The 23,132-nt window shown below is 39.9% G+C and overlaps 2 protein-coding genes across 2 annotated transcripts in view; one reads left to right on the top strand and one right to left on the bottom strand.

Moving 5' to 3' along the window:
- Positions 1-15,043, bottom strand: part of LOC145405044 (rab GTPase-binding effector protein 1-like) — a 35,405-nt gene extending 20,362 nt beyond the window's left edge. Inside the window, exons 1-3 of the mRNA XM_080276544.1 lie at positions 14,968-15,043; positions 12,513-12,638; positions 10,648-10,851 (exon numbers count right to left, since the gene is read on the bottom strand). Of these exons, the coding sequence (XP_080132670.1) occupies positions 10,648-10,851; positions 12,513-12,638; positions 14,968-15,043 (406 nt within the window). The remainder of the gene's footprint in view (positions 1-10,647; positions 10,852-12,512; positions 12,639-14,967) is intronic.
- Positions 15,044-15,742: 699 nt separating this feature from the next.
- LOC145405073 (sorcin-like) lies at positions 15,743-22,022 on the top strand. The gene is made up of 5 exons (XM_080276578.1): positions 15,743-16,094; positions 16,990-17,182; positions 18,505-18,666; positions 19,357-19,500; positions 19,960-22,022. Exons 1-5 carry the CDS (start codon positions 16,089-16,091, stop codon positions 20,181-20,183), a joined length of 729 nt encoding a protein of 242 aa, XP_080132704.1. The 5' UTR covers positions 15,743-16,088; the 3' UTR covers positions 20,184-22,022.
- The last annotated feature ends 1,110 nt before the right edge of the window (positions 22,023-23,132 follow it).

The following is a 23,132-nucleotide window of genomic DNA, read 5'->3' as shown; positions in this document are numbered from 1 at the left end:
GTTTCATTCTTCCAAACAGCTGTCAGACTGGGTGCCAACCCTTCATTTCTTCTCCATTTCACCTGGCACACTTGTTCCTTGGGCCAATACAAAACAATTTCTCTCTCTCTCTCTCTCTCTCTCATTTACGCCTACAAGGGCTTTATAGGTCTTGGGTCAACTCAAGCAAATACATGAAAATGGGCAACAAGAATCCAACGTTTACATATATATATATATATATATATATATATATATATATATATATATATATATATATATATATATATTGTGTGTGTGTGTGTGTGTGTGTGTATGAACCATCCTGCATTCCCTCGGGAAAGTTGGCAATCTTTAATTCAATAATTCTGTTTACCTAGTGCAAGAAGAAAAATGTCCGTCATAATAAAATGGAGGCTCGGACTTCCCGGAAACGCCCCCCCCCTCCCCCTCAGATCCACCACCGTCAGGGATCATAGCACCGTAATATATATCAAAGATTGCATCACCACACCAGGGAAGGGGAAGGGAGGGGTGGGGAGGGGAGAAGAGGGGAGGTGATGGTTGTGTGGGGCGCGGGAGAGGGCTGCTGCTAACTCGGCTCTCATCTGGAATCGATAATATTACGTGGTCACGAAACTGGGGACACTATTTTCGTTGCCATAGATTGCAACACCTCTCCCTCGACGATTTATCTTAAAACCTCTTCCTCTACGATTTACTTTGGATATTACACATGTTACACCTTATTATTCTCTCGTGTGTTTCCGATGCAAACTATGTTGATACGAAAACAAGTAACCTACAAGAGAATATAAATGTCTACCACGCAAGAATCGGTATGCACGAGGAGTAAATCGAGAATAAATAAGAAAAATGGAGAAACAGGGCAATTCCGACGGCGGGGGCACTTCAGAATAGAACCTGCAATTTTTACTGCGTCCTGAACCACTCCCGCACTCCGATATTGTGCATTTTATATACATATCATCATTCATTCATTCATCATCTAAGCCAGTGTTGCCCCATGAGTACCATAAGAGCTCAGGGCTATGCAAGCTGGTCCTGACATTTAAGATGAGAGTGACCAGCCTCACTCATCCATGAGTGGAATTACATGAGCAATTAAACCCCAACCACCCCATAGACCCTACACCGGCTCATTCTGATTGAAGCGCCTTACATACCGTACATAAAGATTCCTTGATTCTGTTATCTTACACATACACACAAACTTCTTGAGCCCATTACATTACACATACATGGGGATTCCATGATTCCGTTACATTACACATACGGTACATACAGATTCCTTGATCCTGTTACATTACGCATAAATACACTGTAGATTCCTTGATCCTGTTACATTACACATATAGGTTCCCTGATCCTGTTATATTACACATTATAAGAGTCCTTGATCACGTAACAGCAGCGGATCTATCCAGGTTACGTCACACAATTCAGCTGCCACTGCATCCAAGGGAACCACATGCATGGTCAATGGAAACACCCTTATAAATGAAGCATTATTTCGGCTCTCAACTTTCACTTACATTCTCTTTTTCCATGTGACATTGTGGCAGGTTGGTGAAAGGTGGATGAAGAATACACGAGACAAAGTCGAAGTTTATTCCACACTAAAGCTCTAATTAAACTTTACAGCGAAATAAGTCAGCAATAAACTTTGACTCTACCTTGTGTCTCCTCTTCCACAGTTTCCCCCCAAACATGCAGGCATAGTGAATTACTGTACACATTTTTATCTACCTTTACTTAATGAGACACCGTCGTCCTAAAACCAAAGGACCTCCACGTTTCCAAGCAACACGAAGTTACTCTTAATCTACCTTGGAACTTTTAATCCCTTTACTCCCATTACATTACGTATTCTTAATCTCGCTACCTTCAGGCGATTTTGCTTTACTCCTGAGAGAATTTTAGGACTGGAGGGGTTCGGTTTAAACTTCATTAACCATTTTAATCAACTGACGTGTGTCCGAAGTTGAACACACTCGTCTAATAGATTTGTTTCATCTATATATCAATATAAACGTCATCGGACTGAAGAGGCTAATCCCTGTATGATCTAACACGTGCTCCAGCTGTTACCGCAAGACAATTTTATTCAGCTGAGGGAAACCTACGACTATTAGTCAAACGATTCATATAACAGGATTATTCAAGCAGCAGGAAGAATCACCTATAAACCCTCTGAAGTGCCGTTTGTTAATATACGTCAATCTCCAAGCATGAAAAGCTATCAAAATTGAGAGAGAGAGAGAGAGAGAGAGAGAGAGAGAGAGAGAGAGAGAGAGGAGGAGGGGGGAGGGGGAGCAGCAGCAGAACCGCTGTGTGTGCAGTGTGGTTGATCGGCTGGCCCGCTCGACCTACAAGGATCTAGCCGACATTGTGAAATAGTAATGTGTATACATCACACCACACATTCTGCATCACCCACAACGTACCCGTATTAAGATGATGCTTTGTATGAGAATCTGCGGTAAACTTGTCTGTGCTCGGTTTTGTGTGTGTGTGTGTGTGTGTGTGTGTGTGTGTGTGCAGTGGAGGGGTTATTGACATTCCAGGACAGTCTGTGAAGTGTGATGTCATGTGTGGTGCTGTGACAGGAATGAGAGATGGTGCAGGTTGCCTAGTACAGACGCAGTTATTCCATGCATAACTAAACGGCATCTGGGTTGACCAAGATGCTGACACGGAGGTGGGCGGAAATAACTCGTTAAGTGCATCAACTTTACGCGATGGGCCAACAGTGCATACAACTAATTTAAGCATGGGTACCGAGCCTGGTGTGTGTGGACAGGGGCAGTAGAGGAAGAAGCGGAGCGGCGTAGTCCACCCCTCAACTAACAGGTATCAACTGACTGAGCACCGGCAGAGGCAGCAGTTTCGGTGGGGGTTACCTCAGCAGCCGCCTCCACCACCACCACAATCGCGGTCCCGCCACTCCACCGCCCTCCCTCCCTCAAAGCACATTAACTTCCATCCACCAAATCAGCCTTTTCCACTAATCACACTTCCCACTTCCATTAATATCACCACCTACATCACCAAACTGCAAGTTCGCAATAGTTTCGTCACATAAATTCAATGACAAAATTTGGCTCTGTCACTCCACCACCTTTACAGTCGCGGCTCCGTCACTCCACCACCCTCACCCCCTTCCACCACACCTCCCACTTCCCACTTGCATCATGTCATCATTAATTTTACCAAAATTTTAAATCCACATTAATTTCCCAGCATGAACTCAAACTGACAAGAATAATTCACCCCTCAAGTCCTCCGTCATTCCACAACCCTTTCTCCGCCCACCACACTAACCTCTCCAGCACAAACACACTTCCTATTGCCAATAGCTATATCTATCTATCAACACCCAAACGCCCAATTCCGGAGGGGATGGTCACAAACAAATCGCCTCCATGTCACCGTGTTCTCCGTCATCTGGTTGACATTCCTCCAACTCACACCACCCCTCATTCATACACCTCTCCACCCCAACCTTCCACACTACTTCACCCTGACGTAAAGTTCAAGTTAGTCATCCGACATGAATTAAAAATGAGAGGCAGTAATTTAACAAGACTTGATATCCTCCAAGGTACTGTATGACTATTTTCGGGATATTATTTGGACACAGACACCCACCTCAGCCAAGTACCTGCCCATAGGTAATCCAGGGTGATACGTGGTTGCAAAATAATCTGCCACAAGACTTAACTCCGATATATTAGCACAGACACTGGGGTTATGCCGTCATGCGCGACTTGCACACAAACTCTCCACAACCTTACTAACTTCCACAGCTGTGTTCTTCCTCCTAGCTCCCTCCCTCTCTCCTCTCCCCCCACCACACTTCACTGCTCTCCCTCTCTCTCTCTCCTGCTCCCTTCCAACACAACAGGACTTTCTCTCCCCCTGCCTTTCCTCATTTCCTTCCTTTCTCCATTCTCCCCCACCCCCACCCACCCCTCTCTCGCCACTCCCCACTTCCTCATCTATTTCCTCTTTCGATATTATCTCAGTACCTCCCACAAGTTGAATCCCCCCCTCTCTCTAAACACACACCCACACACACGATCTTTTCTTACTCCTCCTCTAAACATCTTCACTTTTTTCTTGTTTCATCACCCTTCCACTCCCCCAATCTCTCTCTCTCTCTCTCTGCGCGTCAAACCCTTAAATAACAAGGAAGAAAAGGTCATACACGCACAGAGAGAGAGAGAGAGAGAGAGAGAGAGAGAGAGAGAGAGAGAGAGAGAGAGAGAGAGAGAGAGAGAATATTACAAAACAGCTCTCATCCTATTTTTCATCCTTTTACACTAGGAAAAATAAATAGGTCGGGAATGTCGACTAAACCCGCATTGCCTATCAAGGACAAGAGAGAGAGAGAGAGAGAGAGAGAGAGAGAGAAACAAACTACTCTCTCTACCACACCACTACAACAATACCATCCATCACCACACAATAATATCCGGCAGAGGGTACAGTAATGGACAAAATGTTAACTACAGTAATATTTCACGCCCCCCCCCTCTCTCTCACTCTAATACCTTCCACCACCACACAATTATATCCGGCAGAGGGTACAGTAATGGACAAAATGTTAACTACAGTAATATTTCACGCCCTCCCCCCCTCTCTCTCTCACTCTAATACCTTCCACCACCACGCAATAATATCCGGCAGAGGGTACAGTAATGGACAAAATGTTGACTGCAGGAACATTTCACCTCTCTCTCTCTCTCTCTTTGATGATGTAGTTTGATACGATTCACTGCTCAGGGAACAATGGATATGCCCTAAGTGTAAAGCAGAAGCAAGGGGAACTAATTCTCTCTCTCTCTCTCTCATGTCGCAGTTTGATATGATTAACTGCTCAGGGAACAATGGATATGCCCTAAGTGTAAAGCAGAGGCAAGGGGAACTAATTCTCTCTCTCTCTCTCTGATGTCGCAGTTTGATATGATTAACTCCTCAGGGGACAATGGATATGCCCTAAGTGTAAAGCAGAAGCAAGGGGAACTAATTCTCTCTCTCTCTCTCTCTGATGTCGCAGTTTGATATGATTAACTGCTCAGGGAACAATGGATATGCCCTAAGTGTAAAGCTGAGGCAAGGGGAACTAATTCTCTCACTCTCTCTACTTTGCACTTCCTACTAACTACCTCCCTGTGATGCTGTTCAAATTAGTACTAAGGAATAGTCACTGGCCATGTCCCTAAAGCATTCACTACTCAAACTAAGAACCACACAAAATGAATGAAGAAATAAGTAAATAAATAATTTTGCTGTAATGGTTCTAAGTCATATGAATAAAGTAACAAGAGATAAAAGGTCAAAATGTGTGCTGAATATATGTAAATGAGTTCTAAAAGTACTGATGGAAGGCATTTTGATCTGCTGTAAAAATTTAACTTAGGATATTCTAGACAATTTTCTTGCAGGAGAAATGCTTTAACAGAAATGTAATAAACAGAATGGTGTACATGCTACGAACAGGTGAGAAGGTACTCAAGGATATAATTTCAATATAAACAAGTGTTCTGGTAATCATAGTTTTTCAACAGTCACTGAAAGAGAGAGAGAGAGAGAGAGAGAGAGAGAGAGAGAGAGAGAGAGAGAGAGAGAGAGAGAGAGAGAATGACAGTCAGTCTGATATGGCATGCCACAACTTTACACACACATCACATGACCATCCTCCTAAAAAGTTAACCCTTTGAAGAGCAAATCTTTCCAAACAGTGAATAAAATAATCTGGAATTACCCACAATAAAATGATGAAGAGCAACATATGCCTACTGTACATGGGTTAAGTGAGATAGGTAACTGTAAGAGGCATAAACCTTACAATAAACTGAAGATAATTATTAGTCACTTACCATATAAAAAAACTAGAAAGACAACATTTCTCAATGAGTTAAAGAGCAGACAGGAGTAGATGAGGAAGAGGAAGGTGTGTGTGTGTATGTGTGACTGTGCACGTGTGCCCAAAACTGCACCTGTAACCACCAGGAGTCTGAGTCATAATTACAGACTATCCACTAAATACACTTTAAATCTACATTATTTCACTTTACACAGACAAGACCTTCACACTCCTTCAGTTTCACTACCAAATTATGGATCATAGAGCTTCACTGGCTAATCATAAATCATATAAAATTATGATATCTACTGAAACTGATACTGCAATTTCCTGTTCTTTTACTTTTCACTACTGGCAATCACCAACTCTAACTGTACCTTATTCCTTCTCTCCAGTAAACAGAATCCCCAAGAAAGCTCCTTCTACAAGCTGACACACACTATCCTGCTCAACTAGCTGCCTGTATGCTCAGCTCTTGAGTATTCCTGAGGAGCTGTGAGCAAAGTAGGATAAGGTGGTTTGTTCAACTGATCACAAAAATTCCCCTCTTCTACTTATCACTTTGTGCTGCTGACAACTGTCCTTCAACTAAGAATGGCTTGGCATGTTTCTCCACTCATAGATTATTCTCTGTGATATGATGCATCAGGGAGAAAAGTGAATAACTACAGCGAGTGTGAAGAAGACGCAGTAAACTACATTGAGATATTTTGATCCTGACTGTTTGTATGGAGAAGAATGTGTGAGTAACTAGGTGCAGCTCTGTACTGACCACCTTCCCCACCCACCCCCAAAATAATCATTCTTTAGTTCAACTACATGGCTTCAAATCAGCATCTTAGAACTAACCTGTGCTGGTCGTGTCATCTTGGGTGAAAAGTCGGGTAAACCTCCTGGTTACAGTCTTCACAGTGTTGTTGTTATTAATATTCCACTCCATTGTCACACACTCACTGCACTATCACATAGCACACAGAATAATCACAACAATCACAACAGTCATCTACAGTACTTTCTATTTCAGGACACTTATCAATCTATCTACAACCAGAAACAACAATCCTGGAAGCAGTGGCCACAAATGAATTGCCTCCACATAACTCTGCCCTCAGTCATCGGGCTACTTTTCCTCCAACTTACACCACTTTCACGTATATGCTTTTTCACTCCATCCCTCCGGGATATGAACAACATCAATACCATAACAATACTTTTCTAGTGTCCTTTAGTTACAGGAAAATATGTACACAACACCACACACAATGCCACCCAACACCATCATCACCTCACTTCCTGGTGCAACTGTCCTCTTTGTGTGACAGTGCTGTTTATACACTCCTTCACTCTTGTATTATGCACTACTGTCACCATGTCACTGTCAACAGGTCAGCCACCACACAATCACTGTAACAGGGTTATCACCTCTTTGATAACTACATTGTTATCTCATAGCTTAACATGAAACACTGACAACACAATCACCATGTAACTCCCACTATCATGATAACACATCTGTACAGAATAAGAATCCATCCATAGCAATCAAACTGTACATTTTGATCATCATTGTCACCAGCAGCATCCCAACCTCTTTCTCCCATCTAGAGATGGGGTGAGATAAGGCCCAGAAATCAGGGAAAGAAAACCCATAACAAAGGGAGAACTAATCAATATTATGCAAATGAAATGAGCCACAAACTCATTCACTCACCATTCAAGTCCCAAGAACCCTGATTGTCTTTTGCATATGCATTTATGCAAAGTAGTGGCTGGCTTATAGCAATTATTTTCATCTGGATGCAATTATTTCATGCTCAAAAGCCATTGTGTTTGTCATTTTCTGTTTCACCCTGCATCTGGTGTAAATTGCTAATGTTCACTATTCCAAAATTCCATAGGTATTGTTATTCATCATCATTACCATAAACATACTTTCCACTTTATAAAACGGGTGGACAGAATCAAGAAATTATAATAAGAAAGCATAAAAGCAGTAGGTGACCTGTGAACAGAGCTCAGTAAAACAAGCTACATATAAATTCAGTCATCATTCAGGTCTTAGGAATCTCAGCTGCATTCACTACGGCAAACCATCCATACCAAAAATGTCCCTCTTACTATGAACAGAATATAAAATACCCCACTGACAAATTTAAAAAGTGCAAAAGTACTGGCTATATGCGGCAACTTTAGGGCCATAATACAGTAAGAGGTTTCACTAAAGCCTAAGGCAAGAGGAGTGAAATGCCTCATTACCGAAAATGTTAGTGAACAACAGACTGACAGGGACACTTCTAGAGATGCTCCGGCATGTGGAAAGAGATACAACCTTTGTCATCAGCATCTCAATACATGCTTCATCCACCCACTACTTATCATATCCATATCAATCCTTTTGTTTCCACACTTATTAAAGCTCCCTTTCCTACATAGCCTACATTCACTTAAAATATCTAATCATCTTGGCTTTTCACATTTCCTCCCACCCTTAATCTCATTCTCATATACTGGCACCATTCTCTCCAACCTGGTCATATCCATTCATGAGCCCACAGACTCTCTGATGTAAAAATCATGCAAATGCCAACCATTTCTCATTAGGCACAATGAATGGGTGAATTAATACAGTATACTGAGTATCAATGCAGCATTTCAACTAGTGTTTTGCAAGGCCAAATACTTGTTTTTTATTTGCAAAAATTTCACAACACCCCATGAGTGTTTTAAATGGCAACAGGAAGAATCTTTCCAGATTCAGAAAGTCAAGAGAAGTGTATTATTTCAACTCCAATTATATTACCATTCAAGACACGGTAACCTTCCCCTAAGGCTGTCGAAGCTTTGTGGGCCCATTCAGTGTGAATACTCTTAAGATTCATTTCACATGCTTCCTCTGTTGAGAAAACTGGGAGCTCTCTCATGCACTATACATCACTCACCACCAGAGTACTTTGTGTGGTTTTGCTCAGTGTGATATTCAGAGGAGGAGGGAATGGAGCTGCCTCAGGCAGAGCAATCTATTTAGATGCCTCTAACTTAATTCACTGAGAGAAAGCTGGGTTTGTTTTTCATTCTACACTCCCTCTTTGTATGCCCCCGCAGTGGAGTACCTATGACATGGAAGGAGATCCAGAGCAAGGAGGAGGAGGGGGTCCTACAAATAGAGCACCCACAAAGATAAAGAGGCTTAGTGTCTGTCACACGAGCAGACTAAAACAACACTGACATCAAAGTATTCTGAAAGGCTAAGCTCAAAGGTGCAACTGTGCTGCAGGGTCATGTTTTACTTGTGCAAGGCATGTAAATACAACTGTACTCGCCACAGACGCAGTGCAATGTGCATCATTCATGTTCAGATTATGAGCATTGGAAGAACAAGAGAATCTTGTATCTTGTAACCAAATCCCATTAGAGAAATGCCCACCAAACTCAAATCTTGCAAGGCTAATCCCAGACTGTGAATAAATCTCCTTGTCTGACAAGGACTAAGAAATGCCCAACGCAGAGGACTTGGCCATGCACTAACAAAAGGTGCTGCTGGATGTCTTCAGTCAAAAGCTGCAGGAGTCTGCACTGGTAGAATGTTTTCACCTGTAACTCAACATGACACCAGTTTGAGAGGCACTGGAAGAGTAGACAGAAGCACAAAGCACTTTGAGATGGAAAAGGGCTGCTCTGGAAGGATGTTTATCTCTGCTTGACTTGTGTGTCTCCACTGCCATAAGATCCTCTCTGGCATAAATAACAGACTCACATGACGGCCCCTGGCTTTCTGAAGTATGTGGGTAGAAGGCATGAGGAAATGGAGTGCTCACCTTAGAAAAGTACCCAAGATCATTATGAACTGAAATCCCAAGAGCAGTAAAATGAGCTTAGTGATGAAGTCCCAGATGCTGATGGCAACTGCAATGATTTTTATCATTATCAATTGATTCAGTGCTATGGTCTGCAGAGTTCCTTCTTAATTTTAGGCACAGAGATCTAGTTATGCATTCTGTATGCCTGGTATGGCTAGGGCATATGCCAAGGTTCAGACAATGGTGTCACTCTTTTGCCTCTCATTCGTAAGTTCAGTGACTAGCAAACTTCACTTAAAGTCTAAAAACGAACTACAACATATCTGTACCAACACAGTACTGTCAACTGTAAAGTTGTTTGCAGAAATATGTATTCATGTCTATTGAAAATAAGAGCTCATATCTACCGCAAAATACATGATACTGAAGAAAACATAAATTTCAAAGTAACATTACTACTGCTTCACAACAATGAAGAGAGGGATCAGGGCTATTTAGTATCTCAGTGCATCTACAGTACTCAAGTTGCATTAAAAATAAATAAATAAAAAATTACTTACAAACTCCATGAAGCAAGTCAGTTTGTATTGTAGGAGATGGCCTCTATTATCAGAGATGTATTTATCAAAAACATGCTTAATCTGAATGGATGTGAACATATTAAGGCTTTTCCAACCACAGATTAACAGTACAACCAAAACAAAAAGTGAATTTTTGCACGTTGGAGGAGGTTTTCACTATTGGAAATGCCTCACAAGACAGCCAGGAAACAATACAAAATCATATCAACATCCTGACCACTTCTGTCTAAGGACGGGGTAAGGCTGGCAGGATCGGCAGGATCCAAAAAACAAGGAAAGAAAAGTATGAATGTGAGAAAAGAAGATTAACAACAGCATGCCCTGTGAAATAAGTCTGACACTCCTTCACACATCAATCATGCTAATGGGGAAAAAAAAAAAAAAAAAAAACACTAACCTTTCATGAGCTGATGAACCGTAGCAATCTCCTCCTGACACTTGCGTTGCTCCACTGCGATGTCATTCTCAGCCGTACACTGCGCAATGGTGGCTGCGCTGTGGGCCTCCTCTAATTCCTCCTGCAGCTGTCGAACCTGGGCTTGCAGCACCTCCAACTCAGTCTCCATGGATGTCATTTTATCATTCTGTGTACGAAGTTCCTCTGTGGGGAGAAATTATGAGAAATGTTAACTGTTATAAGCGAGGATGGAATGTAATTAAGTTTGAGTTCATCTGTGTTTATCTCATGGAAATACAATAAGCAACTCATTCAGCTTGATTAGTACATCATGCTAACATGAAATTGAAAGAGCCTTAGTTATGAGATACAAATGAGCCTGCTTGGTTACTAGGCTAATTAAGCTGACCCTCCTATATGAATACAACTGGCCATCAAGTGAACTGAAGGAGTTAGGGAACTGTCATGATAAAACAAATGCAATATACAGTATACACAGGCATTCCCTGCTATACTATTCCCCGCCGTAGCAATGTGAAAAAATTAACGCCCTTCCCCGCCTATCAAGGCCAGTCCCTGTTTTTTTTAAACTACTTTTGATGATATTTCAGACTTAAATTTTGTGTTTAGGTTGATTTACAAACTGTTTTCTAAACTAAAATTGATGTGTTTTAGTCATAGGTGGGGTGAACACTGTTATTTTGGGGTATTTACTAAGTTCAATTTTTTTCTAGACTTACTTTTGATGATTTTCAGATTTTATTTTTGGGTTTAGGTGAGTTATAATCTGCATTTAGGCTTAGTTTAGCTTGTTTTAAAGCTATTTGGGGGTTTAGGTGAGCTAGAAACTTGTTTTTGGACTAATATGGGTGGGTTTTGGACTTGGTTGGGGGGGTAATCCCAAGGCTCCCAAGAGCACCTCTCTACTTTCTATGTTATAATGTCCCCGTTTTATGATACCCTGGCTCAATGATAGGTTTTCCCAAATGCATCTCATCGAGCGAGGACGACCTGTAGTGAATACAAGAAAGGGGTATGTGGGAGAATACTGGAATCCTGGGATAAGATTCTGGGCTGAAATAATAGTACCAAGTGTAAACTGCCTTTCACGTAATGCATCATGAATGTATGCTCCACTCCACTGCTACTGTCACCAACATCTCAAAATATTCTCCTCAAAGTAAAAGATGATGGTGGACCCTGATGGAGTATGGGCGGTTTGGGCGATGGAAGGTCGAGGTACAAAGTTCTAGAAGATAGTTTTATGATTTACATCAGGCACTGCAGTGTACCCATATTTCCTCTGTGAATGGAGGTAGGAAAGACCTAATATCCTGGATTGGGGAAGCTGAAATCTGTAGCTAGGTACCTATCATTTCATATGAGACCCTTTGAAGGAATCCATCCTCTCCTAGGCTCATATTCTAACCAGCTTAGGAGGCTTTCTTACGTTTCTTCATGGTGATTTATTGTGCCTAGTACACCATATTAATTTCCTGTGTGCTATTCATATCCTTTTAAAATAAAAATGGACGGCACAGATATATACAGGTAATATACAAGAGAATATTAGTTCACCATATGCAAAAATAAACTGGAAAGAGACAGATACTAGGAAGCCTCTTTCACTGTTGAGAATTTAGGCACAAGACAGAGAGTGATGGTGAGAATTAACCCCTCTCAAGCTGGCCAGGTATGAATAAGGAAGGAGTGTCTGCAATCAGGCAGTGTACGAGAAAGTAGAAATAAGGCATTGTTTTGGATAGGGTTGTGTGAGGCAGAGTCTGTATACGTCACTGGCACAAAATGACAGTGCAAAGTGGTTAACTCTGTGCAGTATTGCAGGTCCTTCTTTGACTGCTCACCTTCCTTCTGCAAGTAGAGCTCCTTCAGCTTGGCACGGCGGTGTCCAAAGTCCTCTTCCAAGCGAGAGCGTTCCTCCAAAAACTGTTTTTCTCGTTCCTGCAACTTCACCACCCGTTTCTGCAGTGCTGTTGACAAAAACATAGCATGTCGTCATTTCCACCTTTATTATCATCATCTTCATACAAGTTCATGCTGATTGCCTATCACATTTTACCTTTTTGATGTGTACAAACCTGATAACAAACTTTGGTAATCATGTACACTTAAAAGTAGATACCCTGTCTACGTACTTTGGTGGTATTACAAGACCAAAGTCTACAGTCACCTCCTGGGAATGGAATTGCACTGTAACCCCATTATAAATCACTCTGTAATACTGTGTTCTTTTTTATATGAAGTTCTGCTGTTATAGTTCATTTTACCTTAACTTGGCCCAGTCTAACTGCCATATTTACCCTAAAAATCAACCTATAAATGACACACAGTACAGTCCCTAATGGTGAAAAAATCTGGAGTCAACAATGTTTAAAAGTAATTATTTTTTTTCCTTTCTTTTATTCTGCTTGTTGCTTTCTCAGCAGGGTTGAGGCCCATTAGGATTTGTTATTTTGTTTGTTTAATACCTATAATTGACCCTTCTGATAATATCACAGTTGCAATTAAGAGTTCTTTCTACTTCCAGAGAAGTTACTTAAATTTATTTAATTATTTATTTTTTAATGAAAGGTGTTAATGAAGGCTATAGCTTACTCCTTCAGCTTAAAAGTCTCACCCAATGATGCCAGATATGGGGATTTGTCCCTAGATTTGGGGATTTCGGGGCAATGATGGGAACATGGGGACATTCACTCTCGATTTGGGGACTTTTAAGGCTTCTGAAAAAATATGTATTTTATCGCTTAAAATAGTATTATTAATATAAAGGTTGAAAGAAAACATGAGGTTAAACCAACAGCTAGGAAGAAGTAAATTTATGAGGACACGGACTGAACGCGAATGAGCCAGAGCTGAAAAAAAAATAGACGGTAAAGTTGCCGACTTCGGGTTTTTTCGACGTTCAAAGGTTCAAGAAATCAATGATTACCATCAACATGGCAATTTTAATTTACATGTGGAGTAGCTATGTAGCATATATTTCAGCATTTTTATAACAAGTATGGAAATATATGAAATGAGGATTTTGGGGGATTTTTCAACCGAATATTTAGGGATTTTGAGACCAGAATGTCTGGCAACACTGGTCTCACCTAAGCTGATAAAACCGTTTGGGGTTAGTAAGACTACAAGACAGATTCAAATAAGTCATAATTACATAATCTCTTCAATTCTGCAAATCTACTTAACTGCTTTAATAACCTGGATATAGTTCATAATGGAAAAAAATTACAAAATTACAAGGCATGCTGTCTTATATGGGTAGAAACTTTCCTTAATTTTCACCAAAAGTAATGTTGGTACCTATCTATCTATAGCCAGATGCCATAATAAAAAATTCAATACTGCTCATGAACACAAACTACCATACTGGTTAAAGAAGAAAATTCAACAGAAAATATTCAAAAAGTGAAACTGCTATACTTGTAACGAGCAACCTATTACTTAACAACTACTGAAAGTCACTGGATACAAACTTCAATGACTGAACATTCCTTACACACAATGTGACAACTATTTTACCATCTTCCACATAGGTGTCAAGCCAATAGGGCCTATAAACGTTAAACATCAAATGCATAAACTAAATCATCTTAAAAATGTTAGGCAGGTTAACAACGGACATTTACATTCCTTATCTATTATAATGAGCCACTACAGTATTAAATGTCCCAGATCATAATTAAATTACAGTATATATTTTGACGTAAAGAAATGTCAACAGAGCAGCCTAACCCATTATATCTATACTATGGCAAGCCATCTCTCTGACAATCTTTAAAATATATGGTAATAACAAAGACTGACATTCATTATCAACTGTAATGATCAAATGTGTCATAATGCCCCATATCTCAATCAAATTATTTATTTTGATGTATGAGACAGGTCAGTGTGCAAGCCTCTGCCCTTATAGCCATTCCAGGGTAGGCCAACTCTTCAACAGTCTTAAAGTCTACAGTGACAATAAACATTAACAGACTTTATCTCCTACAATGAATCAAGGTAATGTTAAATGTCTTATGTCAGCGTCAAATACAGTATACAGTACGGTACCTGTTTATGCGAAGGCAGAGCGATTGGGAAGTCCCTGCCCTTGTATATTTCAGGTCGGTCTAACTCTAAAACAACCTTAAGAGCCATGGTAACAACAAACATTAACAGTTACTATCTATTGTAATTAGTTAAGATAAAGTTAAATGACTTGGGCCACAGTCAAACTATTTATTTTGATGTTAGGAAGACAGACCAGTGGGGAAGTCCCTGGACTTATATCTAGTTCATGGCGGGCTGACTCACCGTCCAACGTGGCCGCAGCCCCCACTTCCCCGCCCTCACAGCCCTCCATGTTGCTGTTCACGTCCTCTGTGTCCATTGATTCACCACCAAGCAGATATCACCGCCTTCAATGACATCTTCACACTCCCAAATCAGCTGCTGCTCCTCATCTATCTCGTCATTCGCCTCTCAAGACTGGCTGCTAAGAAAGGGCCAATCAGAATTCGTCTTCTCCTCATGCTGCTATTTTGATTGGTCGAACTGAATGGGTGGGGAAAGACCTTAGGATTTTGAGCTTTATTGATTATATGGGTTATTTCAAATTGCTGACACGCTGGATCGTCGATTCTGTATACCGACTGTCAGTATATTTTTGTAATTTCAAAACCTACTCCATTACTAAATAGCAGGATTCATTTATAAGAAGCATCGAAGCTTTCAAACTTAACCTTGCTCTCCCTGCTTTTTTCCTTGAATGAACTATTTTTTGTCCATTAGTATATTGAAAAGCATCGGATTGAGGACACCACCTTGTGGAGTGCCCAACTGAATTTCTTTTTCATAAGAAAGCTGTCCCTGCAACCATGAACGCTAAAATTATTTATCAGAAATAAGTCATATGCTACCATTTTTTTTTTTTCTTAAGAGGTAGTGACTAACGGAAATGTATCAACAGCTCATCATAATTAAAGAAAACCATGCTACATACAAAAACATGCATGAGTCATAAGCAAATAAGCTACGTCAGAGACCTTAGGGAATCTCACCATTTCGTAAACGTCAAAGATTTGCTTGACATTCTGTTATCAGATGCTATCTTTCAGTAACGTTATCGGAAGAACTGATCATATCATTGGAACTGCAACTTGTACGTGACGTTTTTAAAATTTACTGTAGATATTTCAAATACCTTTCGTATAAGGGATTATATAAACGCTCTAGAAGAGAACTGGGCGTATTTCGATCATATATCCGGTGTGAGTTATCGTTATCAACAGTGATCGGCGTTATCAGTGCACCTTATGGTATAGTAGATTTTGTAGGTTTCACCTTTCCCAGTTGGAGTGTCACCGGCATATAGCCCCTCAGGAGCCAAAGGAAGTGTTGGTGTTCCTTGTTTTTTCCTTCTGTATCAAGTTGCAATGAGTGTAAGTTCAGCCTCCGTAAAATTTATGCTCTTCATGTAATATTAATTACGTTAGAGATTATTTTGGTAGTGTTATCATTTTTCAGAGACACTAATATTGCTAGTAGACAGCTGTGTGGGCTTAGACAAGAGTAACATACAGATTGGCACCAGATGGTGTTAAGTTTTAGGTTACGACCCTGATTTCGTCGGTATTATTATACATATGTTGTTATGCCTAATCACGGTAATTTTAGAAAGTTAATTTTGGACAGATGGAAGGGGAGCTTCCATTAACAAATGCAGAAAATTTTATGACAGGGATTATCTTTCATGATATCCAGATTCTGCAGATATATAACACCCATAATTTTGCTAAAATAATGTTACTCAAGAGCTTGAAGTTAAGTTTGTTAATATCGGCAGTGGCATCCTGCAGAGGGTAATGGGTTGATTTGGATCTGAAACTAATTCATCCCCAAATTGTTCAGGTTAGGTTAAATTAGGTTGTTAGGTTTGGTTGAATTAGGTTAGGTCTGATTCAATTATGTTAGGTTAGGTTTGACTGAATAAGGTTAGAATGAGTTGTGTTAGGTTAGGGTAGCAGAGATGAACAGTTAGTGGTAGATTGACTTTGGAGCTGAATCAACGTATAAGTCCAACATAGCTGGTGACTGTTTGCCATGGTTTGTGCATAAAACTGATGGTTTAATTGTTGATATCTTTCAAGTTACACATTTCTGCAAGTTTTTAAAGCTGTCACAATGGCAATTATGTTAAAGTTTATTGATTAAAATATTACAACTGTAAATTTTATGCAAGGGAGTTCTCTTGCAATTTCACTTTTTTTTTTTTTTTTTTTTTTTTTCCAAAGAAAAATGTGTGCACTGGATACAGTATGTTGTGTTATGGTACAGATTCCCCCAGGTGGCTACCCTGGCCAGCAGCCAGGTTATGGTGGGTACCCAGGCCAGCAGCCACCCCCAGGTGGGTACCCAGGTCAGCAGCCACCCCCAGGAGGGTATCCCGGCCAGCCACAGGGTTACCCGGGACAGCAGCCTCCCCCTGGTGGATACCCTGGCCAGGGATACCCAGGACAGCCACAGCAAGGTACACTCGCCATAATTTTTTCACCTTAACATGTTCCTGAATTTCATCCTCTTGCGTTATTTCACAAAGCTCAGTGGCAGGAAAAGAAAATGCTATAGCTCATTTGTATTAGGATGGAGAGTGAGTGACTGACAAGAAGAGTGTATATGAGTGAGGTGGAGGGGGAAAGAGGGAGGGGGGGGAGGGATGAAGTGGAGAGGTATATGAGAGAGGGGGGTGTAAGCTAGGAATAAGGGAGTGAAATGGTGGGGGACAGGGTGACATGGAGGTGATTTGTTTGTGGCTACCCCTTACAGGATTATTGTGTCTGGCAAAGGAAAGAAGATTTGTATTAGGTTTATATATACACACACACACACACATATATATATATATACTGTCTATACACACACACACATATACAGTAAACTCTCAATAATTCATCGTCGCAATATCCAGCGCTGCTGGCTTAGCTCTGTTAAAGCAACAACTGGCAAAATTACTGAATATCTGGTTGAAACAGGACGTAACTGGCAATTCTGTGCAGTATCTGGCATCGAGGTGTATCATTCAGCTCATAAAGTAGCCAATCAACACTGTATTGTGTCATTACACAATGGGATTGTGGCATCAAGCTGTAGATAGATAGATAGGGAGACTATTGTATTTTATGCTTACTTTTCATCTTTTACTCAAGGGAAAGTTTTTAGGATAGAGGGTTGGGACGGATAGTAACGTAATATCTGGCCCAGCGCCAAATACAGTACTGTATTGAGTCGATTGGGGGTATTGTGCAATATCTGGTGTCTCACATTAGTCAGCATTGGGCATGGCAGAATTACACAGGATAATTGAGAGTTTATATATATATATACACACAGCAAACCCTCGATATAATGAACTATTGGGAGGAGGGGTGGGTCGTTATATCCAAAAGTTCACTATATCCAATGGTCGTTATTAATTGAGGGATAACCGACCCAAGGTCACTATATCCATGGAGTCGTTGCTTGGAGCCTTCAAAAACGAAAACGAAACAGTTACTTATCCATGAAAGCATTATGCTCACCGTTTCACCATTGATACCTCTCTCCTACCGTATTTGTGTGAGGCAAAAGTGCCTAATTATTTATCTGTTTATAACAGAAAGGGCTCTGGCTTACATGCTGCCATCCGAGTCCTAGAAGTGACTGCTGGTTTTCTCATCATGTAAAACACTCCCAGGGGTGTAGGTTTGTCTCCTACTCTTAAATGTTGAGGACAACTATAATCTAGCCTTAGGCTCATACACTTCAAAGAGGCCAGTATGAGATTGGCAGTTACCGTTGTTTTCATTCTTACAGGCTATCCTGGTGCTCCTCCTGGTGTGGACCCCAGTGTGGCGTCGTGGTTCCGTGCTGTGGATCAAGACAATTCTGGCCAAATAAACGCCCATGAGCTGCGTCAGGCACTTCAGAATGGCAATTGGTCCAAGTTTTCTGAAGAATCCTGCCGCCTTATGATCAGTGAGTAGCAGTACCTGTTGTGCATTTGCTGTGACCGAATAATCCTTAGTCCCTTGCAGGTCATTGAATGACTGAGTAAAGTCAGATTGGAAGATATATTTGACTAGCACCCTAAGTAGATTCATACCTCCTATATGTCATTACTAAGGCTCATCAAATTTCATATGATCATAGCATAGTACTAAAATTGTAGGCAAGACTGAGTTTTGTGCCCCTATAAATGTTGATGATAGCTGTTACACTTATAACAGTATGTCTTGTTATAAGTCTCATATTTTGACATTTCTCTGCTGCCAGATCTAAAATACAGTAAAGGAAAATTTCCTGTTGAAACTGCATTATTGGTAACACTGACACTTATAAAACTGAATTGCTAGTCTCTTCCAGTTTACAGTATCAGTTGTAAGGAAAATCCTGGTTATACATATGTCACTTGACTCCCTCCCTATCCCATGAAATGAGAGTGGTGGTGTGGAAGGGCAGTTTCAGCCAGCAGTCCATCTGTTCACATTCAGATGAGTCTGAGGCCAGAATAACAACTGTATTTTAGGAATTTCATGATACAGTATCCTGACATCAGATAAATCTGAGAGTATAGAATAACCAAGAGTAGGCAGACCATTGAAGTGTAGGATCACTGTCCGCTTCATATTCTTTATTTTTAATTACAGTCAATCTGTCTTTTTCCAGGTATGTTTGATCATGACCGTACAGGCACTATCAACTTGCAGGAGTTTGGGCAGCTGTTCACATTTATCAACCAGTGGACAGACGTGTACCGTCGCTATGACCGTGACAACTCTGGCACCATTGATGAGAGTGAAATGGGCACTGGTAAGGAAGGATGAGGGCTGACTGTTATTCTTATTGTGTTAGGAAGCTTTCTGGCACCTCTTCCTTGCCAGTTTGTTTGTGCATGTTAAAATTCTCTTTGTTATTTATGCAAGCTCTGTTTATATTGAGTGAGAGAGAGAGAGAGAGAGAACAAGTAAGGGTATAATGAGGTGTATTGAGCAAAATAATTCATTAAGGAAGACATCCAAGAAAGCCTCATCAACTGACAAGAATATGGACTTGTATGCTGCCTTTAGTTTTCCACAGTGGAGGGATACAGCTGTTGGTAAGACTCTTTGAGGTAAAATTTTTGTCTGCTCTTGTGGATGTTTGTGTCATACGTGGATGATCACATTACTGTGATTTCCCTGTCATATGTGGCACCATAAAGTCATTTGACTCTTTTCTTGCTTATACCATAGTAACCAGATCTAACTATCTCTTTTTCTCAACCATTAGCCCTACAGCAGATGGGATATCGACTGAGCCCTCAATTCATAGGGTTCCTGGTGTCCAAATTTTCACCACGGTTGCGTAAAATAACCCTGGACAACTTCATCGTATGCAACATCCAGCTGCGTAACCTGACCGAAGCCTTCAAGGCACGTGACCGAGAGATGAAGGGTGTCATCACCATCAACTATGAAGACTTTATCAACGTGGCCTTCACTAGTCTTATTTAGGCCAGAGGGTAACCTGGATCTGGTCCAGGGATAGCAGGGAAGTTGATTCTCACTCTTGTATTAGCAGTGAGAGCTCAGCCCCTTCAGTTGGTTAATGTGTTTTAAGTTTGCAACTGCCAGAGAGGTTTGTTATAGCTTCTGTTAATCTCTTTATCCTTACATTACTCTTCTAATCTGAACAGAATAATTTTGAAATAGCAGAATAAAAACTTGAATTGAACTGAATGGGCTAAACTAATGAGTATAGTACTGTAGTATTTATGATAGGGAAGTTTCAAGTTCAGATAATATCTGTTGATTCATTAGACGAAATTGCATTTTTGTTTTCTTTGAATCCAAGTATTTGGTACTCTATCCATATAATGAAAGACAACATTCTAGGAGTGTAGAGTGACCTAGATCTTGAGACAGGATAATTAAGCTGTCCTCATTTTAGTGAGACATGAAATTAAAACATGAAGTACAGCACTGTAACCATAAGACTTGGTAGTATAATATCATCTGGGTGCTGGTTTGATTAAATATTTCAATTAGATTGAAGCCTTTATGAAACTTTCTTCATAATTTGAACAAAAGGTACTATACTAATTTTTTTTTTTTTTTTTTTTTTTTTTTTCCAAAATGGAGTATGTAGATAGAATACAATAGATTTTGTAATGAATTTTTTTTTAAGCATGCTCAGAAATAAGTAGATTACAGTAGTGAGAAGAGGGATCTTGGTGTGTAGATATCCAGCTCAGGGTTGTCAGATTTGTACCTGTTACAAGCCATCCACAACTATAAGAAGAGTGCTAATATTATCCGTTGTAAGTTAGTCATATATATTTATACTTGCTATGACATGTTTCTAGACTGCTCCTCATTCAAATGTAATTCTGGGTAATCATCATAGAAATTTATATTATAAAGGTAATTTATTTGACGTAGATACTTCTTGGAGCCCTGTGTCAGTATAATGGATACTATTGTATTTTGTTTTATTATTATTTTTTTAATAGACGTTGCAACTTACAGTGTTAGGTGAGCCCTTCTGTTGCATGTTGGACAAGTAAGTAGTAATCATTATTGCTAGCCCAGTATTCAGCTTGTAGTTTTGTACTTTGACAATCTATATCTTTTGTAAATACTACCCGTAATCATATGGTGCTTCCTAAAGTTAGTTTTGAAAACTTGGAAAGTTTATGTTGTTACTACTAACATATGAGACAGCATTTTTAGATTGCATGAAATTTTGCATATTGCATTTTTAAATGAAATATGTAACCTGGATAGTGCCTGCAGTACTGTATCAATACATGTTCAGTGTAAAGTTGGCAAATTATCACGTGTATGGTAGTAATGGCCTTGTAGTGCCTGGAAATGGACAACTGTATTATTACTTGTATGATACATTATACTGATTTTGTTATATCTAGAATTAGACCAGTTATTGAACCTGGCTTACCATCTTTTATACCGTGACATGATACTGCATTATTTGAACAAGTTTAAAGAGTATGGGTGGCGCTAGATCAAAACAGCAGTTTTGTCTGTGACCAGTTGAAATACAGTAAAGTGCATCATTATGCGGTGTTTGGTGCTGGAAAGTATGAATCTAACCAAGTTCTCAGTCTAATGCATCCCTCTAACCATCCAGCAAGTCAAGATGATTTGAGTGTAAGGAAGGAATGAACACAATAGTTCAACCTAGAGGTGACCTGGTACTTGTGTGAAACATTACAGGTACAGAAGTATGGCAGACATTGTAAACGGTTACATATATTTTGTCAGAAGTAAACTAGATAAGTACTTAATATATATTACTTTTTTTTTTTTTACTTTATTTGGCCTGTTTATGGTTTATACATCATGTATTACAAAAATTAAAAATGTCCTCTTTTATTTATACCTGATGTGTTAACAAAAACTGATTTTTACTTCACCAAAAACCCTCTTTTATCTTTACTGAGAGATGAAGACAGCCATAAAATGTCTTCTGAGGCATGGTAACCCTCTTCTTCAATGTCTTGTCTGCCTTGTGGGGTTCCAGGAGTCTGTATCAAACCGCTCTTGAATGGTAGTGTTCTGTATGCACTCACCTAGCTTGTCCATAATGTTTCTCTGCCATTGTGCTTTTTCCCATCACATACCATTATTGGACTGTCCTGCCTTGTGTGAAACTGTATGCAGTGGGACTTTGAATTTTATGACTACTTTTTACTGCCAAGCTCTTGCAGAATTTAGATTTTGTGACATTTAAATACTGTAAAGAAATGGAAAAAATTTAAGTTGGTTATGGAGCCAGCATAATGGCCACACTTTTGCTTCATCTTACTTGCCCAAAAAGCAATAGAATGGTATGTGAAACATTAACATCTTAACACCAAAATCTGTACATTTATAGACAGGCATAAAATGATGGCCAGCATCCAAACCTGAAGAATACAGGCTACTGGTTGCATCATTACATAACGAAAGAGGTGCTTTTTGCTTGGTAAGGGTCTTGGGAATAAGGAATAATTAGATCCTTTACTTTTTATCATGTACTTTATTATTCAGACATGTATTATGCAATGTATACAGTATTACTATGGTACTTACCAAGGTATAAATAAATAAGTTTCATAAGGTGCAAACATTCTACTGTATTTAAGAAATGTAATCTCCCAAATGGATTTAGCATAGTAACAGAATTTTGGAAAAAGCATACGACAGAGTAAACAGAGAAGGATTGTGGAAGGTTTTGAGCATGTACTGTGTAGATGGTAAGGGGCTAGGTGCCGTTAAGAGTTTTTATGATGGTAGTGAGGCATGTGTAAGGGTAAATGAGCATCTAAGTGAATGGTTCACTATCAGTGTGGGTATGTGACGAGGTTGTGTGATGACCCCATGGTTGTTCAGTATATATATATATTTGAATGGTGTGTTACAAGAAGTAAAGACATGAGTAATGGAGAGAAGGATGGTGTT

Source organism: Coenobita brevimanus, chromosome 65 (genome assembly GCF_032717465.1).
Source record: "Coenobita brevimanus isolate Jiangsu-jjx chromosome 65, ASM3271746v2, whole genome shotgun sequence".
NCBI classification, from domain to species: Eukaryota; Metazoa; Arthropoda; class Malacostraca; order Decapoda; family Coenobitidae; genus Coenobita; species Coenobita brevimanus.
This window is presented reverse-complemented; position numbering and strand designations above follow the sequence as displayed.